This window comes from Sapajus apella, unplaced genomic scaffold, assembly GCF_009761245.1.
Source record: "Sapajus apella isolate SASKATOON/1434 unplaced genomic scaffold, GSC_monkey_1.0 scaffold126, whole genome shotgun sequence".
NCBI classification, from domain to species: domain Eukaryota; kingdom Metazoa; phylum Chordata; class Mammalia; order Primates; family Cebidae; genus Sapajus; species Sapajus apella.
In genome coordinates this window covers 1,961,705-1,979,543 of record NW_022437066.1, presented here as the reverse complement: position 1 = coordinate 1,979,543, position 17,839 = coordinate 1,961,705, and the positions used below count along the sequence as shown (strand labels likewise).

At 62.7% G+C, this 17,839-nt stretch overlaps 1 protein-coding gene and 1 long non-coding RNA gene across 3 annotated transcripts; one reads left to right on the top strand and one right to left on the bottom strand.

Moving 5' to 3' along the window:
• Positions 1–12,064: 12,064 nt before the first annotated feature.
• TMEM250 (transmembrane protein 250) lies at positions 12,065–15,935 on the bottom strand. Of its 2 annotated transcripts, none has more exons than XM_032261908.1 (2): positions 14,959–15,491; positions 12,065–14,298 (listed from the first exon to the last, which is right to left on the bottom strand). In XM_032261908.1, the coding sequence occupies exon 2, from the start codon at positions 14,246–14,248 to the stop codon at positions 13,784–13,786; it is 465 nt and encodes a 154-aa protein (XP_032117799.1). In that variant the 5' UTR covers positions 14,249–14,298; positions 14,959–15,491; the 3' UTR covers positions 12,065–13,783. The 2 variants fall into 2 exon arrangements, with proteins under 2 accessions (XP_032117799.1, XP_032117798.1); XM_032261907.1 differs by lacking the exon at positions 14,959–15,491 and adding an exon at positions 15,559–15,935 and having other exon boundaries at positions 12,066–14,298.
• An 829-nt stretch (positions 15,936–16,764) lies between these two features.
• LOC116539194 lies at positions 16,765–17,343 on the top strand. The gene is made up of 2 exons (XR_004263947.1): positions 16,765–16,885; positions 17,151–17,343. It is a non-coding gene; the product is annotated as an uncharacterized LOC116539194 (long non-coding RNA).
• The last annotated feature ends 496 nt before the right edge of the window (positions 17,344–17,839 follow it).

Below are 17,839 nucleotides of genomic sequence, written 5' to 3'. Positions count from 1 at the left end.
CCGTCTCAAAAAAAAAAAAAAAAGTGGTCTCTGACGCTCCAGTGGCCCTCCCAGCCCCAGGCTCCCTCCTCAGGACCCTTGATGCAGCTGAACTTACATCCCCCAGCCCTGAGATGAGGAGGCACCACTTGCTAGAGGAGCCGGGAACCTGGTGGCCACAGCAGAGGCCTCCGCAGGTTTCCTGAAGGGCCAGGTTTGGAGGCCAGCTGGCCCAGAGGGAAGGCAGCCGGCAGGGCTGCAGGTGAGGCCCTCTGTCCCGCTGGGGTATGTGGGCGGGCCAGCACCCCTGACTCCCAGGAGGCACAGGAAGGCTTGGCCCCCTTTGGAACAAGGTCACTAGCCCCTGCTCCTCCAGGGCTTCTGTTCTAGTAGTAGGAGTGGCAGGCTGGTTAAAAAGAGACCCAGGTCTGCCATGGAGGCGGCAGGAAGTGGCGAAGGAAGAAGCCTGGGCCGGGACTCTGCCTGGTTGTAGCTGGTGGCTGAGGGGAGCCTCCTGAGGTCTGGCTGCGGTGGGGAGGGCCGTAGGAGACCTGTGGGTTCTCTCCCTGGGGTGGGTGAGGGTGGGCTGGCGGTGGAGGGCCTGTGAAGGTGGAGCCAGGAGGAGTGAGGGGGACTGGGAGGGAAGCGGAGGTGGGGAGTGTTCAGACTGAGGCCGGGCAGGTGGGTACCCATGAAGGCCACGCCATGTCCTGGGATGGGGAAGATGGGGACAGACAGGCTGCTATGGCCCTCCAGGTAGGAACAGGCAGCTGCTGCTGGATTCTCAAGTGTCCAGGGAGTCAGGGCCAGACCGGGCTGTGGTCAATGATGCAGGGATGGTCTCTACGGCTGGAGAGGCCACTGGGGGCCAGAGGTCACTCGGGGTAACCGTTGCTCCACATCCGCCCCCAGTGCCTAGTCCTGCCTTAAAGCTCTTGCATCTGGCCACAGCCACTCCGCCCTCCTCCACCTTCTTCTAGTGGCTCTGGAGCCACGCTGCTCTCCTGGGCTTTTGGGCCTCTTGGATGCTCTTCCTCTGCCCACCCTCTGGCCCTCGAGATCCCCAGGGCAGAGCAGCTGCCTCTCAGCGAGGTGGGGCCGCTGGAATCACAGAGTCCCGGGGCCAGGCCTGCTGAATCCGAATCTCAGGCGACCGGTGTGCACGCTGGAGTCCACGATGGAACCTGGGGGCAGGCCCTGAGCGCAGCCTGTCGTCCGCTCCAAGCTGCAGGGCAGTGGGCTCCTTCCTGTGACCTGCTGGCGCCTATGGAGCTGGCTCGGGATCTGGCCCTGGGAGGAAAGGGAGGCTCTTGGTCTCCCGAAGCTGCCGTGGAGGGAGCGTGAGTGAGGGAGAAGAGCCGCCCAGGGCGGTGGAGGTGGCAGGAAGGTCCCCACCAGGAGAAGAGGAACCTGGCACATGGGGCCCCTCTAGGCCGGGGGTGCAGCGTGGCACAGGTGCCAGCAGAGCCTTTTCCTCCAGGTGCCTGTGGTCTGGCCACTCTGTTTGTCCACCCTGGCGCACCCCAGCAGGATGACTGCCGCCCCACACCCTGTGCATAGGGGCCTCCACGACAGGGAGGCGGCCCCGAGCTGTCCACGCTGAATCTCTGGCCTCCTTCCTGCCGGCCTTATGGCTGTGTGTTTGCTGAGGTTCAAGGAACTTGGGAGGGCTAGAGGGGAGGCCAGGCTCCCAGGAATGTATCCCAGAGCAACCAGAGCATCTTGCAAAGGAGCCAGGGCCTCTGTGCCATGGAGGGATGGGGAAGTGAAGCGTCATCAGGGACTCGGGTGTCAATTCCGGAGTAGCCGCGCAGGGCTGGGGAGCCACCCTGCTGAGTGCCTGCCCAGATGCTGGGCTCGGGCACAGCCTGCTGTGGCTAGAGCAGCCCCGAAGCCCCCAGCAAGTGTGGCCGAACGCTGCCCGTCTGTGACCTTCGTGCGGGGTCCCGGCAGTGCAGTCTCAGGGAGAGTGAGCAGTGATGTTCCGCCCCACCCCGCCCCCTTCCCGGACCCTGCAGCCTGCGCCTGCAAGCCCAGCACTTCTCCAGGGACAGGGAGCGCACCTGGCTCCAGGCAGGTGTGCCAGCAGGGGTGCAGGTGTACAGACATCTGGAGGTGGCTGCTCTGTGACAAAACGGTCCCCGCTTTAGTGTCCATGGGGGAGGGGTGTTTCCTGGTGCTTCTTCCAGACAAGCTGAAGGATGGAACAGGCAGCTGATGGTCACATAAACTACCTCCCCTCCACAAACCTGGGCAGAGCACCTTTGTTTTATGATGCGATTTCACCTTACAGGGACCAGGGCAGGAGTGTCAGTCGATTTCACATCCTGCTAATCCGCTCAAGCAGTGGTCTGTGATTGAAGCCGAATTTGCTTCAGAGATTCCTGCATTCCCTGAAGAAGGCAGCTCTGCCCCACTGAGAGGGTCTCACTTCCCTCAGTTTCTCCGGCCCGGGGCTGGGGTCATCTGGTAGACCCGGCTCCACAGGAGACTAAGCCAGGGCCCAGCACCGCGGATCTGGCCAATGGCGCCAGCACACCTGCACTGCGGGGGTCAAAGGGGACCCCAGGAGCTCAGGTGCTGGGTGCATGGTGGGTGGGAGTGCTCACTGGCTTACAGACCAACCCCAGCAGGCAGGCCCAGTGTGCTCCCAAGGGCAGAGCCAGGGTCCCCAAACCACCAGCCTCACTTGTTCTGCTTTCCCCTGTGGAAAAGCACGGGCTGTGGTTAGTGAGGCCAGTGTCCTCACCTCGCAGCTGGAAGTTGCTGAAGGCTGTTCTGGGGATAGACACTTGCTCATCAGGCCACACACTCCTCCCGGAAAGCCCCCTCTGTGGGCAGCCTCTGCTTCCGGGGACCATCTTCTCCAGCTGAGGGCAAGAGCCGAGGGGCATGGCAGAGCTGACCAGCCAAGGGGGTCATGCCCCTGTCCCCAGGAGGAAGGCACCGTTGCAGGCACTGCCCCGAGAGCAAGAGTGTTGTGACTCAGGCCCGGGAAGGCTGGGGTCAGACCCTGCTGTCCAGGCCCTCCACAGCCCTAGACTGGGACAGTCGGTCCAGGGAGAGCAAAGAGCAGGGATGGAGCTGGGGGTGGGGCTCCCTGCACGGTTGAATGTGGCTGCTTCCCTGCCACTTCTCAGCCTTGCTCTGACCTGCCACAGCAGTGCCCAGAGTCTTGGCGGAAAGAACAGAACATCCCAGGGTCCTAAGCCAGGTCCCTGGAAGGATAGTGAGCCAGGGCATCTGCTGTGCCTGGGGCCAGCTGGCATGGGCACGGGACAGGCTACATCATCCTCCGGGGAGGAGGTCGGCTCCCGCAGGGCTGGGACATCTGTGGGCTCCTTGTCAGGCACGTTTGGGACTCGCAGGAGAAACGGGTGAGTATTTTGGTTCTCGTCAGCGGCTGCAGAGCCCGAGCCTCCCTCTGCTCCTGAATTAGGGCAGTGCCATTTTGGGTTCCGCATGCCCTCCCTCGGTTTAAATTGGATGCTCTAATCGTCTTCCTCTTTTGTCCTAAATTTCCCTCTAATGTTTTACGCAGCTGTGAAGCAGCTGCTGCCTCCTGCTCCAGGGAAGGCTGAGGTCGGGCGGCTGCAGTGACTCACCTCCTCCCCGGGGTCACTGCAGAGCCCCTTGGCCAAGTCAGGCTCAGGGGACAGTCAGTGCCCTTTGCAGGACACACGTGAGAGCTAGGCTTGGGAACGCCCTTGGCAACAGCTGGAGGCTCCCAGGTAAGACAGACGGAAGGACTCCAAGGGGTCGGGTCCCAAACAGCAGGGCTGCCTTTCTGGTGGGTGTTGGGCGGTCGGGGGGAGGGAAGGGTAGCTGTTTGTTTTTGAGACAGAGTTTTGCTCTGTTGCCCAGGCTGGAGCACAGTGGCACAATCTTGGCTCAGTGCAACCTCCGCCTACCAGGTTTAAGCGATTCTCCTGCCTCAGCCTCCAGAGTAGCTGGGATTACAGATGCACGCCACCACACCCGGCTAATTTGTGAATTTTTAGTAGAGACGGGGTTCCATTACATTGGCCAGGCTGGTCTCAAGCTCCTGACCTCAGGTGATCCACCCACCTCAGCTTCCCAAAGTGCTGGGATTACAGGCAGAGCCACCACACCCAGCCTGGGGGTGGGGTCAGTTGTAACTTGGCAATAGACGAGCAGCTCCCGGGAGACGAGGTCTCTGCTGCCCTGGCACAGTCATTCAGAAAGTGAGTGCTGAAGGCCCGCTATGCACCAGGCCCCAGGGACCCATGGGACAGCAACCTGTTCCTGTGTTTGTCCCTTCAATCAATCATTCACCTGACCGCGTGTCAGGCTCGGAGCTCCCAGAGATAGGGGTCTAGCTTCTCCCACAGACCGACCCCTGGAGACACCCAGCGCCAGGATGCATCCCTGAGAACAAGCCCCAGGAAAGGGTTTGGGCCACAGTGGGCGTGCTGGCCTGGCCCAGGGTCATCAGCTCTGCCTCAGGCAGGGCATGCAGCCAGCCCCTGGCACCTTCCCTCGCGGAGAGGGTCTGCCCAGTCCCAGCGGAAGGAGCACAGCACAGCCTCCAGTGCTGTGTCTGGGGTCCCACGGCCCCGCCCCAGGCCCTGGTAAAACAGTGACCCAGGGAATCTGGAGCTCCCTGGCCCACTGCAGCAGCCACGCTGTGGTGAACCCTCCCCCCGAGTCCAGCCCCAGCCCTGGTCCTTCCTCCCTGCACTTGCCACCTGGGGACAGAATTCAGGCCTTGGGCTTTCCCTGGGCGTGGCCTGGGAAGAGCCAGTCGAGCGCCCCGCCCCCCTGCAGGCTGTGGGCCTGTCCTCCCTGGGTTCCCAACCCCTTATCTTACAGGAAGAGCTGGGCCCGGAGAGGGGCAGACCAGGAGGGCTTGGGGGCCAGGGAGCCACACCACTTCCTGCCAATCAGCCCAGCGACGGGCAACCCCAAGTGTGGGGCCTGCAAAAGGAGTGCTTGCCTGTCCACGTTTGAGAGCAGACTTTTTCTGGGCAGGAACATGGGACTCACCTGCCAATGGCTACCCAGGCAGGGGCTTCCCGGTTCCTCAAGGGACCTGCGTCCCCCCGTCCTCTGGAGGGAGCATGGGAAGGAGCCACGGAGGGAGGGCGGCAGGGCTGGGAAGTGGAACAGGGCATCAGGAAACGCTGGGGCACATGGTGCCGCACGCCCACACGCCCACACGTGCACACACACGTGTACCAGGCATGCACCCCAGCCAGGTGCAGGAGGTGGGGTCAAGGCAGGCTGCACCGTGCACAGGTGGCGACCGAGCTCCGGCTGGCCCAGCTGCAGGCTGCGGGAGAAGGGAGGCGCGGATTCTTTAGAATGCTTTTATCCACTGTGGGAGCAGGAAGGCAGCCAGGGTTATCACAGCACAATTTCAAAAACATACAAATAATTCATGCCAGCATGATGTCATGGTGTTGTAAATAATGAATCCACACTTAAAATCCAGATTGATAGCTTCAAAGGGCAGCCCCTACCCCTGGACAGGTAGGCAGGGCGCAGAGCCAGTCCTGCTTGGTGCTAAGAAGCAAACTTGGAAGCAGCCGGGTTCAGAGGAGCCCTTGCTGGGAGGAAACGGGGGTGGAGCAAGGCCCAGCACGGTGAGCAGGGCCAAGGGTCTGTTGGCACCCAATTTTTGCCCAAACGTGAGGGAGAGGGTGCTGGGGGGGGCCTGTATGCACCCGCTGGGAAGAACTGGAAGTCCATGTGCTCCTGGCCTGTGAATTCCTTCACCAGTGCTTCAGCCACAGGGGTGGGAGGAAGCCTCTCCTACAGTGAGAGCCTGGGGCAGGCAGGCCCAAGGGGCTACAGGACTCCCAGGGCCACTCAGCATCCCTGTGGCTGGCCTGGGCCTCGATGGCCAGTCCTTGGCTGCAGACCCCAGTGAGGACAGGGACCTCTCCCCCCACTGCCCAGCAGCTGAGGCAGCAGTGCCCCCGTTAAACCTGAGATGAACTTCTCTGGGTCTCTCTGGAAGGAGCCCCGCCCCAGCCTCCAGGCCCCAGGACGAGGGCGGTCACTGAGTGGGGATGTCACCCGTCCGGTCTCTTCTGGCTGTGGCCAACAGCAGGCCCAGGCTCATCCCATCCTAAGGGAGGCAGATCCTGGCTGGAGCTGGCGGAGACTTAAGGCCACGCCCTGCCAAGGTGTGCCCACTGGTACCTGGGCCCAGCCTGCCATGGGCCCTTCCCTGAGCCATCTGCCAGCCCAGGCTTGATTGATCTCCACATGAACATTCATACAGCGTTCTGCCAGGACCGTCCTTAACATTCTGAGGAAGCGGAACGAACGCCCTCCCCACGTACTGAGCGATGGTCACCGTGCTGCTGATGCCGTGGTGGCTGTGCACTCATCAGGCCTCCAGGCTCGGAAGGGCAGGGGTAGCACGGCCATCTCCAGGCCCCGCCAGCACCCACCCTCTGACCATGGACCTCCTGGCCACTCCACCTGCCCCATGGCCTTCGCCTGCCACCGTGTCCTTGCCCAACCCAACCTCAGCCAGCTGCGCCCTCCTCACCCCCATCTTCCTCACCGATCCCACCCCTGCTTCTCCTGCTCAGCCCTGACCCCTCTCCCCTCCATACCCTGTGTTCACCCCACACTCATGGCCCTCACAGGACAGGGACACCAAAGTCCTTGCATAAACTAACCAGGCCCCTTTCCAGAGCCCACTTCCCAAACAGCTGGCACCCTCCTCCCCTGGGCCCTGGGGCTGGGTCAGCGCCCACCAGCTTCCCAGTCCTGCCCAGTGCCCTCAGCTAGAGGTGAACCCAAGCTCATGGGCGTGGCGAGGCCGGCAGGAGGGGCCCTGGGGGCTGTGGCTCAGCCCTGCACGCCCCGGCTGTCTCCATCAATCGAGTGGGACTCTGCGGGGGCCCCGCCCCTTCCAGTCTCTGCCCAGGTCAGGATGGCAGGTGGCCGCAGCGGACTGGCCTGACATGGAGGAACGCTGCCTGACCCAGGCTATGGGGAGACTCCAGGTGTGGCCGTGGACGCGCCGACAGGGCGTCAGACGTGATTATTTCCTGGGGGCTGATGTAGCCTGAGAGCATCAAGACCCAGCTCTGCCGCCTGCCCACCTCCCACCGGCCTCTCCTCTGCAGGAGGCCGCACAGGACTGCAGGGGGAGCAGCTCCACAGGGAGGGGGCGCCTGGCAGCCCGCCCGCCGAGGCAGCAGCCTGCCACCCCGCCCCCAGGCGCAGTGCGGGCCACACACCTCGAGCCACAGCAGCCCTGCCAGAGCCCGTGTGACACAGCTGCTGGCAGGCCCGGGCACGCTGCCCAGCTGGGCTGGGGGAGGGGCGCCGGGCCCGAAGCCGCTGAATCAGCTGCACCCGGACGCCCCGCCTGGGCAAGGATGCTGGTGCTGCAGGGTGCTCGCTCTTTTGGGAACTGTCAGGAGGCGCGCCAGGCTGGGTGGGGGGTGGGTTTCAGGACTTCGGCCTCTGTAGCCTCCTGAATGAGAAGGGCTGCTCTCGGGGGCTGGGTGCAGAGCGGCCCCAGCCTCCGAGGGCATGAGCGGAGGCCTGTGGGGAGGGCCTGGGCAGAGAGGGGCCCTTCCCAAAGGAGACCCCTGCCCCGGCCTCTGCAGATCAAAGCACATTTGCCTCCCCCAGAAAATGCTGCGTCAGCACCCACGGCACTGCCAGGCCCTCACCCGCCTCCATTTGCACTCTGGAGGGGACAGGCCCTCCCAAGGTCACGGAGCATCAATATTAGCATCGATGCGGCAGCTGGGGGTCGAGCTCTGGTCCGTGCCTGGCCCTGCCGTCCTTCCCACTGGGGGCTGTGTGTCTGGAGCCCAGGCCCTTCCCCCTCAGCCCCTGCCATCCCGTCCTGCCGCCTGGGAGGGGCGGGAGGTGGAGGACATTCCTGAGTGTGCACGTTTTGGGTGGTTCTGCCTGCGGAAGCTGCAGAAGGGGGCTCTGCCAGGGCAGCCTTCCGAGGCCACCTGTGCACCCTGCGCTGGGGACGGGACAGCACTGGCCCAGCATCTCCAGATCCCCAGCAACCCCTTCCAGCCTTCGCCTGCCCTCTGCTGGCTCCTCGGCTCGGGTTCCCCTCTTCTGCAACAGAGACCCTTGGTCTGTGCCCAAGCTGGTGTCCCCGTGTGATGGACGACGGGGAATGGGGGGTTCTGGGAACCACTTGGCACAATCCCCCTGGGCCAGGGACAGACTGAAAATCAGAGCCCACTAAGTCAGCAGCCCCGGGCTGGCTATGGTGGCTTCTTCGACACCCCGTGCCTGGCTGTGACTTCTGACTCCGCACTCTGCTCAGCCTGATATGGAGCCGCTCCGCACCTCCAGGCCTCTCTCCCGCCCATCTCTGCCCAGGGACTGCCCTCCCTAGGAACGCCCTGACTCCTCCCACCCCAGCCCACCACGCTTCCCCTCAGCTTCGCCCCTGCCTTAGGGGGCAGGCCTTCTCTGCGGTCCAGGGGATTGGACCAGGGCTGCCCACCCTCGCCCATCCTCCAGAACGAACAGGGAGCTCTGGTGCCAGGCTCCCCTCCCAAAGCCATGACTCCCAAATCCAATGCTATCCAGTGTTATCACTGGGGCCTCTCAGCCAGCCCATGCAGGGCAGCTCTGATTCCAGAACCTTCCCAGCATGCTCCTGATCTCCAGGCCGGTCTGCAGCTCCCTTCACTTCCCACGTCTCCAGGAGCAGCCAGTGGCCCTCCCTGCCCACACCTGTCCTTCCCAGCTCACTCAGGTCCAGCTGCCACCCTGAGTGGCACTTCCCAGGCCACTTCCCTCCCTCACAGACAACCTGGTCCGCTTGCAGCGGGAAGGGAACGGCCGAGTGGACTGCCTGGTAAGCACGGGTCCTGTCTCCTGCCCAGCTCCCAGCTCCCTGCAAAGCGGCTGCGTACTGCCTGAGACCTCTGCAGGAGGCGGCAGCAGCCATGTGCTCAGGCCTCGTTCCCTCTCAACACCGTCCCAGTCCTTGACTCCTCACCACAGCTGGACGCCCCTGGAAGCCTCAAGCATGCAGATCACTCACGTTTTCACACACGTGGAACCCATCACAAGCAAACCAGGCTGCTCTAAATGCGACGATTCCGTGGAATGCCCTGGTCCCCAGGCAGTGGTCTTGGCGTGTCTTCCCACCCAGCTGCTGGCAGGACCCAGGCCGCGCAGGACAGAGCCCCGGACGTGCAGCCCCATGGGTGGCCCTGGAGATCCCTCTCTGGTTGCACCCTTACCAGTCACCGCAGCATGGTCTGGTCTGCGCGTCTGTCACTGTGGACAAAGGGTCAGGGGACAACCTCCGAGGAGCCCCGGCACAGCTCAGCCTGTCATGTGGGGCCTCAAGGGGAGAACAACTTTGAAAATGGAACCTGTCAAACAGGGCAGGCCAGGCACGGTGGTGCACGCCTGTAACCCCAGCACTTTGGGCAGATCACGCGGTCAAGAAATCAAGACCATCCTAACCAACATGGGGAAACCCCGTCTCTACTAAAAACACAAAAATTAGCTGGGCATGGTGGTGGGTGCCTGTAATCTCAGCTACTCAGGAGGCTGAGGTAGGAGAATCGCTTGAACCCAGGGAGTGGACGTTGCAGTCATCCAAGATCATGCCACTGCACTCAAGCCTGGTGACAGAGCAAGACTTCGTCTCAAAAAAATAAAACAGGGGAAACGCCTGGTTAACACAGCCTGAAGATGGCAGCTCTGCCCCCCCTAGATTCCCCACAGGGCTCCTCAGCCCCCGGAGAAGCCAGCTCAGCAGGGCTCCCACAAGGCCACACATCGTGGCCACGGGGAAGCTTCTTGGCTCTTGGAGCCTGTGACATGCCCCTGCTCAGGGGACTGGCCTGAGCCCAGGAGGTGGAGACTGCAATGAGCTGTGATTGTGCCACTGCAGCCTGGGCAATGGAGCGAGGCCCCATCTCTGAAAAAAAAAAGGAAAAAAAAAAAGAAATGCTCTTGTTATAATCCAGCCACGAACGGCTCCTTCTGTGGGAACTGTTTCCTTGGGTCTGATGAGACATTCTGTGGTCACAGTGGCGCCTGTCCACGTGCTCAGTAGCCCCGTGGGCTAGTGGCTACTGTACGAGGCAGTGCAGATGAGGCGTTGCCACGGTAGCAGGAGTCTATCGGATGGAGACGGCCTAGGCAGGGAACATCTGAAAACATGCCAAATCCACTGAAAACCAGAGTGGAACCGGCCGGGGAGGACCAAGGAAGCCCCAGGGAAGGCAGGAGCCCCGCGCAGCCTCTCCGGTGCGGTGCGTGGCCAGGTGTGACCGCCGTCAAGAGCATAGCCACCTTCACCCACACCCGCCCGGCAAAGCCACCTGCCGGCTGCTCTCCCTGGCTGTCTCAGCGGCCCATTTGCTAACTGCCCCAGCTTCATGTGCACAACTAATGCTGTGTATCCGGCCCTGTGCCCACCTCGGGGCTCGGCTGCGGCCCGGCATCCCCTGTGGGGCACACAGAGCCCCAGACCCTCAGATCAGAAGCCTGGTCTGTGAAGCAGTGCTCCACGTCAAGCCTTAGCCCTGGGTTTGGGGAAACAAATGTCACCCTCCTAAGCTTTTCAGGGGCAAAGGTTTTTGTAAGGATTTCACAAACTCTGCTATCAAAAATGAAACCCCAAAAGTTTAGTTTGGTGAAACAGTTTCACAAAACTCTACAATGGATGTGAATAGTTTTCCTTTATTTTCTTGAGATGGGGTCTTGCTGTCACCCAGGCTGGAGAGCAGTGTCAAAATCATGGCTCACTGTAGCCTCAACCGCCTCCCACCTCGGCCTCCCAAGCAAGCAGATGGAACTGGAGGTGAACACCACCACACCAAACTTTAAAATATTTTTTGTAGAGATGGAGTCTCCCTCTCTGTTGCTCAGGCTGATCTGGAATTCCTGGGCTCAAGTGATCCTCCCACCTTGGCCTCCCAGTGTTGGAATTACAGGTGTGAGCCACTGCAGCCAGCTGGTTTCCCCTTAAGTGGCACTTTCTGGCCATAATGATTGCCTGGGAGAAAACTGTTGTCATCTTCATGTTGTTAGAAGCCTCTGCCAGTGACAAAATGAGAAACGTGAACTTCCTCCCTTCACTGAAGCCAAGGAAGCCTTTACAAAGCAAAGATTCTGAAGAAGAGCATGTCTCTCAATCTTCAAACTGTTTTTTTTTTTTTTGAGACAGAGTCTCACTCTGTCACCCAGTGCAGCGGTGCATTCACGGCTCTCCGCAGCCTCGACCTCCTGGGCACCCACCACCACAGCCAGCTAATTTTTTGTAGAGACGGGGTCTCACTATGTTGTCCAGGCTGGTCTTGAACTCCTGGGCTCAAGTGATCCTCCTGCCTTGGCTTCCCAAAGTGCAGGGATTACAGGTGTGAGCCACTGCAGCTGGCCTCAAATGCGTTTTTAGATAAGTAAGAACTTTGGTTTTCTCTTTCTGCTAACCTTTTTTTACGCATGTTCACCTTCCCGAGGTCCATCGCAGGGCTTGCTCACAGCTCCGAGGCCTCTTTCCTTTCAGCAGCATCGGAAACACCACCCCAGATTTACCCCAAGGCTGAACTAGGTAGGCCGGGTGGCTCACGCCTGGAATCCCAGCACTTTGGGAGGCCTTGGCAGGTAGATCACCTGAGGTCAGGAGTTTGAGACCAGCCTGGGCAACACGGTGAAACTCTGTCTCTAATAAAAATACAAAAACTAGCTGGGCTTGGTGGCAGGGGACTGTAATTCCAACTACTCAGGAGGCTGGGGTATGAGAATCGCTTGAACCTGGGAGGTGGAGGTTGTGGTGAGCCAAGATCATATCACTGCACTCCAGCCCGGGCGACAAAAGCAAAACTCCAAAGACTCAACTGCCCAGTCAGCTGAATGTAATTTCCACCGGCCTGCACAGCAGTGTCCTGGGGACTGCCCTGCTGACAAATCCTCGCCCGTCAGTTAGGCCACCTCCTCAGGGCAGCTTCCCACAAGGGGAACCCTGGCCTCGGGGGCTCCTCCCCCGGCATCACAGATATTTGTGAAAACTTTTCCACCTTATGGCGCTCCAGCTGACTACTATGTCCTTAAAAAAGGAATAGAAGTTGAGCTTTAAGCAATCACTCCATCAACACATTAAAAAAATAGGTTTAATGCAGGTGGTTCATCTCATGACGAATTCACAGGCACTGAGGACAGCAGGCAGCCAGGTGCTCAGAGCGCACCACGGTGCCGCCCCTCCCTGCGGCGCTGACCCCCAGCGAGCAGCACCGCCAGCCCCTCCCGCCACTCCTTCTCCCTCTGCCAAGGGGCTCGGGCAACTCTGAGGAACACGTTAACAAAAAACAAAGCTTCTTTGAGGAAATAGCATGACTTAGTGCAAAAGATTCTCTGCAGCAAGAAATGAGACCCCCCCACAAGGAAGCTCCCGCCCACCTGCCGGGGGCCTGGACTAAGCGGGGCTCCTCGAAGGTCATCCACAGAAGCTGCCAACAGATCAGACAGCACGGTTTATGGCCAAATATTTTTTGCTTTCTCTACCTGATTTAGGGTTTCTCAAAACGTTTTTCTTCCAGTGGCACACAACTGTCCTCATGGCCCAGGGCCACTGGTCCGCCTGGCAGGGTCCACCCATGCCCAGATGTGGGGACATGGACTGGGGTGAAGCTAGGGTCGCCATCTGAGCACCGCAACCTGTGTCCTGCTCCAGGGCGGCCTCTGTCGTCATCCCTGCAATCATCATTCAGGGCGCCCTCCCATCTGCCCCCAAAGTCACACAGCTGTGGGCCGTCGCCATAGTGATGCAGTGACTGCAAGGCTGAGAGGAACAGCGTGTGCGGTCCTAGGTGAGAGCCTGGCCCACGGTGGCCGCCCTCCCTGAACACAGGCACCTGTGCCCCTCCAGCCCCCTGCCCCTGTGCTGTCATCCAGAACCCCCAGTCACTGGAGGACAGCGTGGGTAGAACCTTGCCATACGCCCGGGGCTGCAAGAGGCTGCTGGTGCCACACAGGCTCCAGGTCAGTGGTTGCTGCACTGAGGCCTCTGCTCCCTGCTCCAGACACTAGGGGCACACAAGTCTCCATCCCAGCTCACTGCACCCTCTATTTCCCAGGCTTTCTTTGAGGGTGTTCCCTCAAATAAAGAGGCCCAATCCCCCACCCCCAGCAAGAAAAGCCAGAAAGGAATGGAGATGCCTCCCCAGAAATCCACAGATTCTACAGGACATTTTGACAGCCCTCTCGGAAGAGGCAGGCAGGCCCGCGCTGCTGGAGTTGGTCCCCTGGCTCCCAGGGTTCCCCCAGGCCAGCCCCTGAGCTGGGAACCTGCTGAGGCCCCTCCTATCTGAGCCCCTGGGGCCCCCTGCTAGACTGCATCTACACAACCAAGGAGACCCTGAAGGCTGGCCTGGGACTCAGGACCCACAGCCCTTCAGGGTGACAGAGGGCAGTGCCAGGCCTCAGGCGGCCCCTGGCAGAGTGAGCAGCTTTGTGGCAGTGTGGTGTGTCAGTGAGGGGAGCCCTCCGGATTTGCTCCTGGGCACACAGCCCTGTGTCCAGGGGTCTCCCAGGGTGATGTCTGAAGTCCCTGGCAGGTGTGGTCCTGCAGAGAGGCCCACCCTGCAGTACAACCTGAGAGTGCACGAGAGGAGGGTGGGCGCAAGAAGCCAGCCTAGGGGCAGCGCCCGCACCCTCACCACGTAAGTCTCAGCCCTTTCTTTTCTCTCCGTGGGCACCGAGGCAGCAGCACCTGCCTGCGGGATGGGCAGAAGCGAAGGCGCTGACCAGCCCCACCCTTGGAGAGAACACAGCCACAGGCCAGGACAATGAATCCAGCTCGCGCTCACGGCCCTCACATGTCCACGAAGACCATGAAGCACCAGCCGAGGCCCCCCACCAGCAGCATGGTGACGTGGATGCCGTAGATGAGCAGCTCGTTCACCAGGCGGAAGTCCACACGCCGGCGGCCCAGCAGCAACAGCAGCACCGACAGCTTGCGCTGGAAGCGCAGCAGGACACGCACGCCCAGGTACTGCAGGCAGAAGAGGGCGGCCAGCGCGCCCCAGAGCGCCGCGGTGAACAGGCTGCAGCTGAAGTAGAGCAGGAAGCGGATGAAGCCGTACAGCCAGCGCGTCTTGATGTACACGTCGAAGTTGTTGTACTTGGTGCGGGCCAGGTGAGAGGCGCGCACGGGCCCGCAGGCCGCATGCAGGCAGGTGGTATGCGGGCCGTGGAAGGAGCGCACCCGCCGCGGGATGGGCATGACCGGCATTGGGCCCCGGCGGTGGCGTCCAGGCGTGGTCAGCGTAGGGGTCATGGGCGCCTAGGCCTGGGAGCCCGCAGCTGAGCCTCAGGGGAGGCGTCGGCCTGTGGGGAGAACCACGAAACCCAAGTCAGTATGAGGACGCCAGGCGGATCCCTCCCCAGGCATCAGCAGGTGAAGGCGGACACAAACTCCAGTGCCTGGACTTAGGGAGTCCAGGGCGCGATCTGCGGGCACTCCTGGGCTTACTCTTTTCTCAAACCTTCCCAGTGTTTGCTCTAGGCCTTCGGGGCAGTGGCGATCAATGCCAAAATGTACGGGAAGGGGCTGGCGTGGCTCCTTCCCGCAGGATCCTCGCAGACCCCCACTCGCTGGACCACTCTCTGCTCTTATGCATTTGCCCATTACCGCCCTGGCCTTCCGAGGCTGCCTGACCCAGGGGTGACAATAGCCCTTGAATGGCACCTGCAAGAAGCCACCACGGGGCCAGGAAAAGAGACAGGTAAACTGAGAACGAGCCTTGGGGTGGGAGGGCAGCTGCCTCCAGCAACCTGACAAGTGCCAGGGGCCGAATGGACGGCTGGGGGGCCCCGGGGTCACCCTGCCAGGCCTGAACCCCGGCACTGTCCTTCCCTAGCAGTGCCCTTGGGCAGGTCACCAGACGCCAAGCCGGCTCCTGTTTGTCCTGTGGGAGGGAAGGGGCTGGGCAGCGGCCCTACAGACCGGCTGCAAAGAGCGCACGCGGCATTTGGCTCTAGCTTCACCTAGTAAGTGCCGCTTAGAGCTCGCCTAAATAATCCGAGGAGCGGCATGAACGCAAAGGTCAGGACGTGTCAAACTGGAGAAGGAAAGTTGGTAACAGAGCAGGGGGCTGCAGCCAAGAGCCTCGCCTGACGCACGGGGGTTCAGCCTGGGGCTCCGCCGTGGGGACCCGGCCCGGGCGGAAGCGGGAGGGGCCGGGGCCGCCTGACCCTCCGCGCCGCAGAGCCCGGTTCCTTCGCGCGGTGCCGGGGCCGAGCCGCCCTGCTTAAGGCCAGCCTCGGCCTGGAGCTCGCCGCGGCCGGAACCCAGCCATGGCGGCGCCCCTCAAACACGGCTCGGCGGGGCTCTCGCGGTCCGCAGCTCCGCTCGGGTCCCCGTCTTTCCGCAGACACCCGCTAGGCCCGTGGCCGGGCCAGGACCGTTTCCTCGGGGCCGCAGAGACGCGACGGGCCCCGGGCCCGGCCCACGCCTCGTGAGCACCGGGCCTGCGCCGCGTCGGGCCCCGCGGCTGCAGAGCCCCTGCCGGAGCCACTTCCGGGTCCTGCGTCGCGCGTTGCCCTGGAGACGGCCCCGCCGAGGCCCGGTTCCCGCCCGCCGCTCACCCGGTGTCCTCTCCGCGGCGGCGCCGGCGTCCGGGACTTCGGGGCCGGCCGGCGGTGCTGGAGGCCGGGCCTGCGGGCGCCCCTGTCCCTTGGGGCTCCGTGCGCAGGGCGGACGCATGGTGCCGGGGCGCGCAGCTGGGGGGCCGGCGGGGCGGCTGCGGGGGTGGCTCACGCGTCCCGGGCTGAGGTCGCCCGGCAGAGGAAGGCGCGCTCCGGCGCAGCCGCCGGAGGCGTTTGGCCCAGCGTGGGAGCCGTAGCGCCTTCCCTCGGCGGCCACCGTAGGGCGGCCTCACGCCCCCTCCGCCCGCGCCGACCGAGCCGCGCCTCCCTTCCCCCTGCTCCGGGCCGCGCTGGGCGTCCGGGACTCGCCGCCTCCCGAGGGCGTGCGCCCGTGCGTGCGCGCACACACGGGAGCAGTCCGTAGCGTCCTCGCCGCCGTCGGCGCCGCGCGTGATCCTGCGCAGGCGCAGATAGCTGGCCTGCGCGTGCCGGTCCTGGGCAGCGCCTCCGCGCACGCGTCGCCGCACCCCGAGGCAGGCCAGTGCGCACGCGCGCTCCCACGGAGTCGTCCTCTGGTTCCGGAGGGGACTTGGCCGTGGTCCCGGCTCCGCCTGCGGTGTCTGCGACCCGGCGCGCTGCTGCGGGGCTCTGGGGTGGGGCCGGGCCCCGGGGAAGCCGCCTTGTAGGCGGGGCTGGGCGGCCTAGGGCCCGGGAGCAGGTCTGGTCCGCGCAGGGCCGTGTGCGGAGGCGCCCTGCGCTGGCCGGGCCTGGGGCTGGGAGGACCGGGCGGCGGCGGGAATGGGGGCGCCCCCGGGCTCCAGGAGGGCGGGGAGGGGTGGGGGCGGCCGACGCCGCGCGGACCCGGGCGGCAGGGAGCGGGCGGGTAGCGGCGAGGCCCATTGGGGCGTCGGCGACGTCGGCAGCCGGAGTGGGGGACAGCCCCGGAGAGCGCGCGGGCCTCGCAGCCGCCCAGGGCCCCCCAGTGAAGGAAGGGCACCTGCGATGGTGTCACTGCGCCAGGTCCGTACAGGCTGGCGGTGTCCCGGGGGTGTCCCAGCAAGGAGTGTATTGGGGAGCGCTCCTGGGTGTGGCTGCGGGGTGGGAGGGGAAAGGGAAGGCAGGGTCCCCAGCTCCCGAGGCGACCAGAAAGTGGGTGTCTCCTGAGATTCGTGGAACTGGAATGAGGGGGCTGGGCCCCCTGCCCGCCTGGCCCGTCATTGGCTGCAGGCCTCCCAGGCCGGCTTGCTGGCTCCAGGGCCCCCGTCCCCGCCGCGGGAGAGAGAGCCGCCTTTACCCGGACATCTGGACAAGCAAAGGCCACCAGGAGGTAGCACAGCAAAAAGGCCAAGAGCCCATTTCTTTATTGATGGCTGGAGGCAAATATTCCAGAAGAAACAGGTGTCGGGGGAAGGTTGGCTCACGCCAGTCATTCCACTGCCTGGGGAGGCCAAGGCAGGGGCATCACTTGCGCCCAGAAGTTTGAGACCAGCCTGGGCAACATAGTCTCTACAAAAAAATTAAAATCAATCAATAAATAGGTCTCCTTTCTTTCTCCATAACCCCGTTGCTGGTTCACTTCTCTCCCTCCGCAGATGGGAGGCAGATCCACACGTTTAACCATGGAGATAAGGCCGAGTGTGGTGCCCACACCTGTCATTCCAGCCTCAGATCTCTTGTGCCCAGGAGTTCCAGACCAGCCTGGGCGGCATGGCTGGCAACATGGCCTCCACAAAAATAAATACAGCAAAAAATTTAAAAATAAAAACATTGAGATAAGAAAAAGCATCTTGATGCCTGCCTTCGTTTTTTGTTTTGTTTTAAAGAGCACTAGAGACAAGCCAAAAAGAATTGTCCCCTCCCGTGCAGCTCCTGCTGGGACAGCGGCACCGGGAGATGCACCTGTGGCCAGGAAGAGGGTGGTGTGTAAAGGAGGTGGTCACCCATCACTCTGGGCTGCTCTTATGCTGGCGAGGGTGGTCGCGTGTCCGTGGGTCAGGGTTCACACCTGGCCCATTTGGTGGCTGTGCCATGGGAGCAGCAGAGCCACAGCCCCCTCCTGGCTGTGGGTTTCCCTCGCCCTCCCTGCCCTGAAGTCCCCTGGCTCCAACTCTGGGTTAGACGGCCCTGCTTCCCACTGTGCAGCCGTCCAGAGAAGCATGGCACGTGTGCCTGCGCTTGCGAGCCAGGCATCCACCCACACTGCTGCCCTGCTCTGGGTACCAGGACCCAGGGACAGCAGAGCCCCCACCCTTGAGGCACCTGCCATCTTGTGACAGGGGCA